The following is a 14,759-nucleotide window of genomic DNA, read 5'->3' as shown; positions in this document are numbered from 1 at the left end:
GCTAACTCAATCCTAGATATTGCGACAGCCTCTGTGTGTGTGTTTTCCAGACATTATCGATGGACTTTATTGTTTTGAATGTTTTTTATCAAGGAACATTTGATTTTGTGCTTGGAAACACTAATTGGTTCTACATGGAGACACCAGCTCTGCATATTTGTATTTTCTAGGGAGAAAGCTAGAGGAACTGCGGCAAACAAATATGATATTTCTGTTTGTATAGATGACATTTTATACAATTGCCTAACGAAAAGCCTTTGCTTATGTCCAAAATAATTTTTACTGTGATTTTTTGGTCCAGTTTGTATGAATGCCAGAGCACGTTGTCCGGATATGACTGGATGAAACCAGAAATATCCGGTTGTGTTTTGGCTAACTCCATCCCAGATATTGCTACAGCCTCTGTGTTTGTGTTTTCTGGATATTATCGATGGACTTTATTGTTTTGAAGGTTTTTTTTCAGGAAACAATTACTTTTGTGCTAGGAAACACTAATTGGTTCCACTTAGAGATATTAGCTCTACACATTCGTATTTTAGGAGAAAGCTATAGGAACTGCGGCAAACAAACATGATATTTCTGTTTGTATAGATGACATTTTATGCACTTGCCTAACGAAAAGACTTTGCTTTTCTCCAAAAGCATTTTTACTGTGATTTTCTCGGTCCATTGCATACGAATGCCTCATCACTTTTTCCGGATATGACTGGATGAAACCAGAGATATCCGGTTGTGTTTTATCTAATGCAATCCCAGAGATTGCGACAGCCTCTGTGTTTGTTTTTTTCTGGATATTATCGATGGACTTTATTTTTTTGAATGTTTTTTATCAGGGAACATTTAATTTTTGCTTGGAAACACTAATTTGTTCCACATGGAGACAGCAGCTACACATTCGTATTTTCTAGGGAGAAAGCTAGAGGAACTGAGGCAAACAAATATATTTCTCTTTGTATACATGGCATTTTATGCGCTTGCCCAACGAAAAGACTTTGCTTTTCTCCAAAGGAATTTTTACTGTGATTTTCTCTGTCCACTGCATACGAATTCCACACATTTGTCTGGATATGACTGGATGTAACCAGAAATATCTGCTTTTGTTTCGGCTTACTCAATCCCAAATATTGCGATATCTACTTTGTTTGTGTTTTCCGGGTATTATCAACGGACTTCATTGCTTTGAATGTTTTTTATCTCAGAACATTTAATTTAGTTCTTGGAAACACTAATTGGTTCCACATGGAGACACCAGCTCTACACATTCGTATTTTCTAGGGAGACAACTAGAGGAACTGCAGCAATGACCTTTTATGCACTTGCCTTATGAAAACACTTTGCTTATGTCCAAAACCATTTTTTACTCTGATTTTCTCAGTCCATTTCATACGAATTCCACAAAACTTTTTTCCAGATATGACTGGAAGAAACCAGAAATATCCGCTTGTGTTTTGCCTAACTCAATCACAGATATTGCGACAGACTCCGTGTTTGAGTTTTCTGGATATTACCGATGGACTTTATTGTTTTGAATGTTTTTTATCAGGGAACATTAAAGTTTGTGCTTGGAAACACTAATTGGTTCCATATGGAGACACCAGCTCTACGCATTCATATTTTCTAGGGAGAAAGCTAGAGGAAAAGCGGCAAACAAACATGATATATCTGTTTCTATAGATGACATTTTATGCACTTGCCTAAGGAAAACACTTTGCTTTTCTTAAAAACCATTTTTACTGTGATTTTCTCGGTCCGTTGCATACAAATTCCACACCACATTGTCTGGATATGACTGGATGAAACCACAAATATCATTTTGTGTTTTGGCCTACTCGATCCCAGATATTGCGACAGCCTCTGTTTTTGTGTTTTCTGGATATTATCAATGGACTTTATTGTTTTTATGTTTTTTATCAGGGAACATTTAATTTTGGGCTTGGAAATGCTAACTGCTTCCACATGGAGAAACCAACTCGACACATTCGTATTTTCTAGGGAGAAAGCTAGAGGAACTACGGCAAACAAACATGATATTTCTCTTTGTATACATGGCATTTTATGTGCTTGCCCAACGAAAAGACTTTGCTTTTCTCCAAAGGAATATTTACTGTGATTTTGTCGGTCCACTGCATACGAATTCCACATAACTTTTTCCGGATATGACTGGCTGAAACCAGAAATATACAGTTGTGTTTTTCCTAACTCAATCACAGATATTGCAACAGCCTCTGTGTTTGTTTTTTCTGGATATTATCGATGGACTTTATTGTTTTGAATGTTTTTTGTCAGGGAACATTTAATTTTGTGCTTGGAAACACTAATTGGTTCACATGGAGACACCAGTTCTACACATTCGTATTTTCTAGGGAGAAAGCTAGAGGAACTGTGGCAAACAAACATGATATTTCTGTTTGTATAGATGGCATTTTACGCACTTGACTAACGAAAAGACTTTGCTTTTCTCCAAAACCATTTTTACTGTGATTTTCTCGGTCCATTTGATACGAATTCCACAAAACTTTGTCCGGATATGACTGGAGGAAACCAGAAATATACAGCTGTGTTTTGCTTAACTTGATCCCAAATATTGTGACATCCTCTGTGTTTGTTTTCAGGATATTATCAACGGACTTTATTGTTTTGAATGTTTTTTATCAGGGAACATTGAATTTTGTGCTTGGAAACACTAATTTCTTCCACATGGAAAAACCAGCTCTACATATTCATATTTTTAGAGAGGAAGCTAGAGGAACTGGAGGAAACAAACATGATATTTCTGCTTGTATACATGACATTTTCTGCACTTGCCTAACGAAAGATTTTGCTTTTCTCCAAAAGTATTTTTACTGTGATTTTCTAGGTCCATTTCATACGAATTCCACAAAACTCTATCCGGATATGACTGCAGGAAACCAGAAATATTTGGGTGTTCTGGCTAACTCAATCCCAGATAATGAGACAGCCTCTGTGTTTGTGTTTTCTGGATATTATCAAAGGATTTATTATTTTGAATGTTTTTTGTTTGGGAACATTTCATTTTGTGCTTAGAAATGCTAATTGGCACCACATGGTGACACCATCACTACACATTCGTATTTTCTAGGGAGAAATCTAGAAGAACTGCAGCAAACAAACATGATATTTCTGTTTGTATACATGACATTTTATGCACTACCCTAACGAATGATTTTGCTTTTCTACAAAAGAATTTTTACTGTGATTTTCTCGGTCCATTGCATAGGAATTCCACAGAACTTTGTCCGGATATGACTTGATGAATCCAGAAATATCCAGTTGTGTTTTGGCTAACTCAATCCCAGATATTGTGACAGCCTCTGTGTTTGTGTTTTCCAGATATTATCGACGTACTTTATTGTTTTGAATCTTTTTTTTCAGGGAACATTTAATTTTGTGCTTGGAAATACTAATTGGTTCCACAAGGAGACACCAGTTCTACACATTCGTATTTTCTAGGGAGAAAGCTAGAGGAACTGCGGCAAACAAACTTGATATTTCTTTTTGTATACATGACATTTTATGCACTTGCCTAATGAAAATAGTTTGCTTATGTCCAAAACTATTTTTAATGTGATTTTCTCGGTCTATTGCATACAATTTCCACACAATTTTGTCCGGATATGACTGGATGAAACCAGAAATATCCCCTTGTGTTTTGGCTAACTCAATCGCAGATATTGTGACAGCCTCTCTGTTTGTGTTTTCCGGATATTATAGACGGACTTTATTGTTTTGTATGTGTTTTATCAAGGAACATTTAATTTTGTGCTAAGAAACACTAATTGGCAGCGGATACTGCGCCACCGCTGCGGGCGTAGCTGCTTGCGCCTTGTCCCGTGCTATTGCTTCCTTGTGCCTCTGCTCCGGGGTGGTGGATGGGATGGGATGCTGTGCAGTCGGAGGCGTGGAACGGGGATGACACGGGACCCCGCCGAGGGGCTGGGGCATGGCAGGCCGCCGCATCTGAGCGCTGCCCCGCCAGGAAGGGAGGCAGCCTTCTGGCCGGCGATGGGCACGGAGCGGGGCTGCTGCTGCTGCCGCGCAGGGCTGGGCCGTGAGCGCCGCCGCCTCAGTCCCTTTTCGAAGCTCCGGGCCACTGGGGAACATGGCCCTGGAGCAGCTCTGCTCGGTCCTCAAAGTGTTCTTAATAACAATACTTGTAGTGGAAGGGATTGCTGTGGCCCAAAAGACCCCAGATGGACAAAATATTGGAATCAAGCACGTTCCTGCAACCCAATGTGGCATTTGGGTTCGAACCAGCAATGGAGGTCATTTTGCTTCACCAAATTATCCTGATTCATACCCACCAAACAAGGAGTGTATCTACATTTTGGAAGCTGCTCCACGTCAAAGAATAGAATTAACCTTTGATGAACGTTATTATATAGAACCATCATTTGAGTGTCGATTTGATCACTTGGAAATTCGAGATGGGCCGTTTGGTTTCTCTCCTCTTATAGATCGTTACTGTGGCATGAAAAGCCCTCCATTAATTAGATCAACAGGGAGATTCATGTGGATTAAGTTTAGTTCTGATGAAGAACTTGAAGGACTTGGATTTCGAGCAAAATATTCATTTATTCCAGATTGCCAGTTTGAGCTCTCGGGAGCTGATGGAATAGTACGTTCTAGTCAGGTAGAACAAGAAGAAAAAACAAAACCTGTCCAAGCAGTTGATTGCATATGGACAATTAAGGCTACTCCAAAAGCTAAGAAAAAAAAAAGCAGGAGTATTTGAACAAATCACTAAAACCCATGGAACAATTATTGGCATTACATCAGGGATTGTCTTGGTCCTTCTCATTATTTCTATTTTAGTACAAGTGAAGCAGCCTCGAAAAAAGGTCATGACTTGCAAAACTGCTTTTAATAAAACAGGGTTCCAGGAAGTGTTTGATCCTCCCCATTATGAACTGTTCTCACTAAGGGACAAAGAAATTTCTGCAGACCTGGCAGACTTGTCAGAAGAGCTAGACAGCTACCAGAAGATGCGGCGCTCCTCCACTGCCTCCCGCTGCATCCACGACCATCACTGTGGATCGCAGGCATCCAGTGTCAAACAAAGCAGGACCAACCTCAGCTCCATGGAACTTCCTTTCCGAAATGATTTTGCACAACCACAGCCAATGAAAACATTTAATAGCACCTTCAAAAAAAGTAGCTATACTTTCAAACAGGCACATGAGTGCCCTGAACAGGCCCTAGAAGATAGAGTGATGGAGGAGATTCCCTGTGAAATTTATGTCAGGGGACAAGAAGATTCTGCACAAGCATCCATATCCATCGACTTTTAATATTCCACTCAAGGTGACACGTGGGTTACTAACTACATGAGTATACAGCCTATACAATACCCATGCTATTCCTGGCAGCCAACCCCTTCCCCTGTCAAAACTAAGGATGACCTTCATCTGCTATTAACCTGTTGTAATGATGACATCTTTATTACCTCAGGCAGTCTATACATGTTAAATCAACAAAGGAGCTTATTGTATGCAGTGGAAAAAGTAATATGCTGATTCTTGGTGTCATATAAACCAAGCACCACTGGTGAGATGGCACTTGAAGGGGGGAGTGGTTGTGTTGAGCCAGGCTCAGGCTGCCTCCTAGTTTTAGCAAAAGACATACTGCTCTTGACTGATAACCACTCTGTCAATATTTTGGTCCCGCAATAAACTTAAAAATAAGATTTCTTTTACATATTTTTTCTCTAACCTTGATTGTTTTATGAACCTACAATTTTACCCTTTGAGTTTCTTATATAAAAATAAGTGGTTCATGTACCACATACTTCAGCATAGGCCTCTGTTCTGTAAATGTGTCGAAAACAGCTAGTTACCAATTAAGACCCAGAGTTGTGTTTCATCCATCTGTTTCTTGACTAATTTCTCTACTTCTGCCTTTTTGTTACTGGATGCTTAGTCCTTATTTTCTGTGAGAAGCAGTAGATGATGTGATTTATCACCTTTAAATCATATTTTGTGTTAGTTACACCAGAAGATTTCATAACCCTGGGTATATGCCATTACCATTACCAGTTATGACTAAGAATTTGAGGAAGATAACTTCTGGTTAGCCTTTGGAGTTTCCCAAATTTGGTCACATTGATTGATGGCCCTTTCATTCTAATACACAGAGTGAATTCACTTTGGGGGAGGCCTGTAGTTACATATGCATTGATTCTTATTTTTATGAAAGATTACTTAATGCTCTGTGTTGGTTTATCTTATAACAAATGAGAACCAAGTTTTATGAGTTACAGGGAAATTCCTAAGCAACTGTAAGCTTTTACATCACCTCTTACATGGGACAGTACATTTTTCTAGCTTTTAGCAAAAATAACAACTTCCCAGGCCGGCGCCGTGGCTCAACAGGCTAATCCTCCGCCTTGCGGCGCCGGCACACCGGGTTCTAGTCCCGGTCGGGGCACCGATCCTGTCCCGGTTGCCCCTCTTCCAGGCCAGCTCTCTGCTGTGGCCAGGGAGTGCAGTGGAGGATAGCCCAAGTGTTTGGGCTCTGCACCCCATGGGAGACCAGGAGTAGCACCTGGCTCCTGCCATCGGAACAGCGCGGTGCACCGGCCGCAGCGCGCTACCGCGGCGGCCATTGGAGGGTGAACCAATGGCAAAAGGAAGACCTTTCTCTCTGTCTCTCTCTCTCTCTCACTGTCCACTCTGCCTGTCAAAAAAAAAAGTGTTAAAAAAAAAATAACAACTTCCCCTTTTTTTTAAACTGCACTTTTGACCTTATGTTTTTTATGGTATATAAAGCAATACTTTATAAACATGATATAAAAACTCATTGTTTTTTTAGACTTTTGATATTATTTGATACTGGACAAACTTTATTAAATCAAAATTAAAGATCTACACTACAGATTTTGTTCAGTGTTCCCATTAGAAACTTTGTGTACAAATATGCTGCGATAGAACCATGCACTATAAATTGTTGTAAAGAACTTGGTAATGTGTACATAAGCTTTTTCTTTTGTTACTATATTTAGTTTGTGATAAATTCTTTAGTGTGTGATATTTATTGCTTCATGTCACTACACAGATCACATACATTGTTACATGGTCCTTCAGTCATGTATATTTTGGATCTAAAAAATGTGTATGGAAAGGAATCCATTTGCCAAATTATAACAGATACAAGTACCATTTAAAAGAGAAATTATCATTTTAATATTTTTATAGTAAATTCTCAAATGAGAAGTCGGGGTTTCACTAGATTTCATTTTAAATATTATATAGATATGTTCTCTTAGATTAGTGAAAACTGTGACCTTAAATATATACACAAATACTGCCTCAGAATGTGTTTCTTTTGTCACATGTTTTATTTTTAAAAAAGTAAATATCCAGGAGATGAGGAATCTACACATGGTGCATTTATGATTTAATTTCCTGTTTTAAAAATACAATTTGGAAAGGCAAAGTAATATTTTTCAAAGAACTAATACAAGAGACATTGGATAGTTGAGTTTTTTTCAGTAACTATGCTGAATAGACACTTTTATAGATTACTTATATGAGGCAGCATTGGAACTGCATAGTAAATAATGCAACTGTGGTCTCATTCCTCAAAGTAATGAAAGAGAAATTAGCTTATTTTGTATGTAAATTATATCCATAAAAGCTGTTAGACCCATCATAACCTATAGGTTATAGTAGAAAATAATGCAGTATGCTTAACTACATTATCTATAGTCACTTGTGACCATATTTTTATTTCTCAGTTTGTATTCTGCTTTCTTTAAAAGGGCTTGAAAAAGCCTACAAAAACACGGAGCCTTTAAAGAAGACACTTTAACATTCAGATAGCACAGAAATACATGGTTTCCCAAGGGAAATTTGGATAGTAAATTTGGTTCTAAATTTTCTGTCAGTTTCTGCTTTTTACCATAGAAAACCCAAACTTGGCAGCAAAGGCTACTTTTCTCTAAGGCATAATGCTCTTTATACAGGACAGCATGGCCTCAGAATTTTAAAAAGAAGCAGAATTCGGACATAAAGGTAAATCTTAACCCAGTGAAGGCACAGCTTAGTTTGGGAGTGTTGGTTTCTGATACATCTGTTTGCAGGAAAAGAAGTAAAGGACTAGACGATGACCAGCTAAGCCAGCCCTAGACTGCCATGGGTTTTGACTCCATGGAGCCACGGATGGGTGTTAGGTCTCCGTTGTTTCTTAGCCACACTTGCTGTGGGGTCTAGGGAAAGAGAACAGAACTATCAGATTTCAGGAGTTACTGCCAGAATCTGACTGCTGCAGATATAATCTTGCATCTCTGAGTTTAGTGGGACTACTTTACAGATTGTTTAAAGAGAAAGCCATAAATTTTAGTAATGGAAGACATGAAATGTAGCCATCTTGTTGAAGTTACAACCTCCTACACGACCCCAGTGGTAAGCACAAGGATACTTCAGAAAGTTTGTGGCAAAATGAAATCCAAAGACAAGTGTATTTTGGTGCAGAAAGTTTTTAAACCCATGCACAGTTTTTTTATAACACATTTTTCATGAACTTTCTGAAGACTCATTAACAAAATGCAAATCTGGAAGAGGTAAATAATTTCAATTCAGCGACAGGGTTAACTTCACTTCCATGACATTGTCATCATCTTCCATCCCAAATTTAACTCAAAATTTAACATTTTGCAACATCTGAAGTATGTGGGGATATACTGAGATAATCCTTTATTCATGGAAGGAGGTAGAATAAAATTTCAACAAAGTTTTTCACAGATTTAAAAGGCTCCTTTGATTTAACAGCTCATCTGTCAGTGTCATTTCATATAATTATTCAGCATTAAAAGAACTCCCTTACATGCCTCTGAACATTTTTGTGTCTGATGAGGAGGATGCATGTTTGCTTCAGGATTGTGTCAACTGGTGAGACAGGCTGGAGAAAGCCTCACTGCAGTTCCAGGAGTCATTCTCAAAGGAGACAATGCTGTCAGTGCAAATTGGTATCTGTTCTGTTGAACGTAGTAAAAATACGCCTTGACTCACACTCGAGACCCAGAAGAAAGTTCAACTTTTGAGTGTTTCTAAAGATCCAAGAAAGATAATCTGGTGCAACTTTAAAAGGGTTGAGAAGATTGGAACCCAAAGAATCCAAGTGAGTACCATGTCTCAGAAGTCCTGTCCGAGTGCTTTTTCCTTGGTTTTAGGCTGTCACCCTGCTTTTGCAGATGTAAGTTTTAAAAGTCAAGTAGCTCTCAACAATCCAGATGTTGCATTTAAGCTTGTCATTCTGATTTAAAATGTAATTAATTCTATAATGGGTTTTTTTCCCCAGAGCATTATATTTCACCCTTTTTGTTTATATATGTAAAACCATGTTATTCTATAGTTTGTTGCCATGATTCCTTGGCACATGCAAGTTCTGTAAGACAATTATTGTGAATTCTTAATAAACAATGTTTGTTAACAATTAAAAAAAAGAAACACTAATTGGTTCCACATGGAGACACCAGCTCTACACATGCATATTTTCTAGGCAGAAAGCTAGAGGAATTGCGGCAAACAAACATGACATTTCTCCTTCAGATGACATTTTATGCACTTGCCTAACGAAAAGATTTTGCTTTTCTCCAAAACCATTTTTACTGTGATTTTCTCGGTCCATTGCACACGAATGCCACACCACTTTGTCCGGATATGACTGGATGAAACCAGAAATATCCGGTTGTGTTTTGGCTAACTCAATCCCAGATATTGCGACAGCCTCTGTGTTTGTGTTTTCTGGATATTATAGACGGACTCTATTGTTTTGAATGTTTTTTATCAGGGAACATTTATTGTGTGTTAGGAAACACTAATTGGTTCCACATGGAGACAGCAGCCCTACACATTCTTATTTTCTAGGCAGAAAGCTAGAGGAGATGCGGCAAACAAACATGATATTTCTCTTTCATAGATGACACTTTATGCACTTGCGTAACGAAAAGACTTTGCTTTTCTCCAAAACCATTTTTACTGTGATTTTCTCGGTCCATTGCATACAAATGCCACAACCATTTGTCCGGATATGAGTGGATGAAACGAGAACTACCCGCCTTTGTTTTGCCTAACTCAATCCCAGATATTGCCACAGCCACTGTGTTTGTGTTTTCAGCATATTATCGATGCACTTTATTGTTTTTAATATTTTTTTTATCAGGGAACATTTAATTTTATGCTTGGGATACCAATTGGTTGCACAAGGAGACACCAGCTCTACACATTCGTATTTTATAGGGAGAAAGCTAGAGGAATTGCAGCAAACCAACATGATATTTCTGTTTGTATACATGACATTTTATGCACTTGCCTAACGAAAAGATTTTGCTTTTCTCCAAAAGAATTTTTACTGTGATTATCTCGGTCCATTGCATACGAATGCAACACCATTTTGTCCGGATATGACTGCATGAAAGCAGAAATATCCGGTTGTGTTTTGAATAACTCAATCCCAGATATTGCTACAGCCTCTGTGTTTGTGTTTTCCAGATATTATCAACGGACTTTATTGTTTTGAATGTTTTATCAGCGAACATTTTATTTTCTGCTTGGAAATGCTAATTGGTTCCACGTGGAGACACCAGCTCGACACAATCGTTCTTTCTTGGAAGAAATCTAGAGGAACTGCGGCAAACAAACATGATATTTCTGTTTGTGTACATGACATTTTACGCACTTGCCTAATGAAAAGACTTCGCTTTTCTCCAAAAGAATTTTTACTGTGATTTTCTCGGTTCATTGCATACGATTTCCAAATCACTTTGTCCGGTTATCACTGGATGAATTCAGAAATATCCCCTAGTGTTTTGGCTAACTCAATCCCAGATATTGCTGCAACCTCTGTGATTGTGTTTTCCGGATATTATCGATGGACTTTATTGTTTTGAATGTTTTTTATCAGGGAACATTTAATTTTGTGCTTGGGAACACTAATTGGTTGCGCATGGGGACACCAGCTCTACACATTCGTATTTTAAAGGGAGAAAGCTAAAGGAATTGCAGCAAACAAACATGATATTTCTGTTTGTATACATGACATTTTATGCACTTGCCTAACGAAAAGATTTTGCTTTTCTCCAAAAGAATGTTTACTGTGATTATCTCGGTCGATTGCGTACAAATGCAACACCATTTTGTCCGGATATGACTGGATGAAAGCAGAAATCTCCGGTTGTGTTTTGGATAACTCAATCGCAGATATTTCTACAGCCACTGTGTTTGTGTTTCCCGGATATTGTTGATGGACTTTATTGTTTTGAATGTTTTATCAGGGAAAATTTCATTTTGTGCTTGGAAATGCTAATTGGTTCCACATGGAGACACCAGCTCAACACATTCGTGTATTCTACGAAAAAGCTAGAGGAACTGCAGCAAACAAACATGATATTTCTGTTTGTTTAGATGACATTTTACGCACTTGCCTAACAAAAAGACTTTGCTTTTCTCCAAAAGAATTTTTAATATGATTTTCTCGGTTTGTTGCATACTATTTCCAAATCACTTTGTCCGGATATGACTGGATGGAACCAGAAATATCCGGTTGTGTTTTGGCTAACTCATCCCAGATATTGCTACAGCCTCTGTGTTTGTATTTTCTGGATATTATCGATGGACTTTATTGTTTGGTATGTTTTTATCAGGGAACACTTAATTTTGTGCTTGGAAACACTAACTGGTACCACATGCAGACACCATCTTTACACATCATATTTTCCAGGGAAAAAGCTAGAAGAACTGCGGCAAACAAACATGATATTTCTGTTTGTTTACATGACATTTTATGCACTAGCCTAACGAAAGATTTTGTTTTTTCAAAAGAATTTTTACTGTGATTTTCTCGGGCCATTGCATACGATTTCCACAAAACTTTGTCCGGATATGAGTGGATTAATCCAGAAATATCCGGTTGTGTTTTGGCTAACTCAATCCCAGATATCGCTACAGCCTCTGTGTTTGTGTTTTCTGGATATTATTGACGGACTTTATTGTTTTGAATGATTTTTTTTATCAGGGAACATTTAATGTTGTGCTTGGAAAGGCTAATTAGTTCCACATGGAGACACCAGCTCTGCACATTCATGTTTTCTAGGAAGAAAGCTAGTTGAACTGCGGCAAACATACATGGCATTTCTGTTTGTAGAGATGACATTTTATGCACTTGCCTATTGAAAAGACTTTGCTTTTCTCCAAAAGAATTTTTGCTGTGATGTTCTCAGTCCATTGATTATGAATTCCACAAAACTTTGTGCGGATATGACTAGATGGAACCAGAAATATCCAGTTGTGTTTTGGCTAACTCAACCCCAGATATTGCCGCAGCCTCTGTGTTTGTGTTTTCCGGATATTATCGATGGACTTTATTGTTTTGAATGTGTCTTTTCAAGGAACATTTAATTTTGTGCTTGGAAACGCGAGTTGGTTCCACATGTAGACACCAGCTCTACACATTCGTATTTTCTAGGGAGAAAGCTAGAGGTAGTGCGGCAAACAAACATGATATATCTGTTTCTATAGATGACATTTTATGCACTTGCCTAACAAAAAGATTTTGCTTTTCTCCATAACCATTTTTGCTGTGATTTTCTTGGTCCATTGCATACGAATGCCACAAAACTTTGTCCGGATATGACTGGATGAAACCAGAGATATCTGGATGTGTTTGGCTAACTCATCCCCAGATATTGCGACATTCTCTGTGTTTGTGTTTTCCGGATATTATAGACGGACTCTATTGTTTTGAATGTTTGTTATCAGGGAACATTTATTTTGTGTTAGGAAATACTAATTGGTTCCACATGGAGACAGCAGCCCTACACATTCGTATTTTCTAGGGAGAAAGCTAGAGGAACTGCGGCAAACAAACATGATATTTCTGTTGGTATACATATCTTTTTATGCACGTGCCTAACAAAAAGATTTTGCTTTTCTCCATAACCATTTTTGCTGTGATTTTCTTGGTCCATTGCATACGAATGCCACAAAACTTTGTCCGGATATGACTGGATGAAACCGGAGATATCTGGATGTGTTTGGCTAACTCATCCCCAGATATTGCGACAGCCTCTGTGTTTGTGTTTTCCGGATATTATAGACGGACTCTATTGTTTTGAATGTTTGTTATCAGGGAACATTTAATTTTGTGCTTGGAAACACTAACTGTACCACATGCAGACACCATCTTTACACATCATATTTTCGAGGGAAAAAGCTAGAAGAACTGTGGCAAACAAACATGATATTTCTGTTGGTATACATATCTTTTTATGCACTTGCCTAACAAAAAGATTTTGCTTTTCTCCATAAACATTTTTACTGTGATTTTCTCGGTACATTGCATACGCATTTCACACCACTTTTTCCGGATATGACTGGTGGAAACCAGAAATATCCGGTTGTGTTTTGCCTAACTCAATCCCAGATATTGCTGCAACCACTGTGATTGTGTTTTCTGGATATTATCGATGGACTTTATTGTTTTGAATGTTTTTTATCAGGGAACATTTAATTTTGTGCTTGGGAACACTAATTGGTTGCACATGGGGACACCAGCTCTACACGTTCGTATTTTAAAGGGAGAAAGCTAGAGGAATTGCAGCAAACCAACATGATATTTCTGTTTGTATACATGACATTTTATGCACTTGCCTAACGAAAAGATTTTGCTTTTCTCCAAAAGAATTTTTACTGTGATTATCTCGGTCCATTGCGTACTAATGCAACACCATTTTGTCTGGATATGACTGGATGGAACCAGAAATATCCGGTTGTGTTTTGGATAACTCAATCCCAGATGTTGCTACAGCCAATGTATTTGTGTTTTGCGATATTGTTGACGGACTTTATTCTTTTGAATGTTTTATCAGGGAACATTTCATTTTGTGCTTGGAAATGCTAATTGGTTCCACATGGAGACACCAGCTCCACACATTCCTGTATTCTACGAAAAAGCTAGAGGAACTGCGGCAAACAAACATGATATTTCTGTTTGTTTAGATGACATTTTACGCACTTGCCTAACGAAAAGACTTTGCTTTTCTCCAAAAGAATTTTTAATGTGATTTTCTCGGTTTGTTGCATACTATTTCCAAATCACTTTGTCCGGATATGACTGGATGGAACCAGAAATATCCGGTTGTGTTTTGGCTAACTCAATCCCAGATATTGCTACAGCCTCTGTGTTTGTATTTTCCAGATATTATCGATGGACTTTATTGTTTTGAATGTTTTTTATCAGGGAACATTTAATTTTGTGCTTGGAAACACTAACTGGTACCACATGCAGACACCATCTTTACACATCATATTTTCCAGGGAAAAAGCTAGAAGAACTGCGGCAAACAAACATGATATTTCTGTTTGTTTACATGACATTTTATGCACTAGCCTAACGAAAGATTTTGCTTTTTCAAAAGAATTTTTACTGTGATTTTCTCGGTCCATTGCATACGAATTCCACACAACTTTGTCCAGATATGAGTGGATTAATCCAGAAATGTCCGGTTGTGTTTTGGCTAACTCAACCCCAGATATTGCCGCAGCCTCTGTGTTTGTGTTTTCTGGATATTATCGATGGACTTTATTGTTTTGAATGTGTCTTTTCAAGGAACATTTAATTTTGTGCTTGGAAACACGAGTTGGTTCCACATGTAGACGCCAGCTCTACACATTCGTATTTTCTAGGGAGAAAGCTAGAGATAGTGCGGCAAACAAACATGATATATCTGTTTCTATAGATGACAT

The 14,759-nt window shown here is 38.0% G+C and overlaps 1 protein-coding gene across 1 annotated transcript; it reads left to right on the top strand.

Annotated features, from left to right (window-relative positions):
• Nucleotides 1-4,120: 4,120 nt before the first annotated feature.
• Nucleotides 4,121-5,353, top strand: LOC133758458 (neuropilin and tolloid-like protein 2). Its single transcript, XM_062189611.1, is given in 2 exon segments — nucleotides 4,121-4,732; nucleotides 4,734-5,353. Coding segments are annotated over 2 exon segments (1,188 nt in total). The 3' UTR covers nucleotides 5,310-5,353.
• Nucleotides 5,354-14,759: the final 9,406 nt, after the last annotated feature.

This window comes from Lepus europaeus, chromosome 4 (genome assembly GCF_033115175.1).
Source record: "Lepus europaeus isolate LE1 chromosome 4, mLepTim1.pri, whole genome shotgun sequence".
In the NCBI taxonomy this organism is placed as follows: domain Eukaryota; kingdom Metazoa; phylum Chordata; class Mammalia; order Lagomorpha; family Leporidae; genus Lepus; species Lepus europaeus.
The sequence above is the reverse complement of the archived record's forward strand: the minus strand, read 5'-3'. Positions and strand labels throughout refer to the sequence as shown.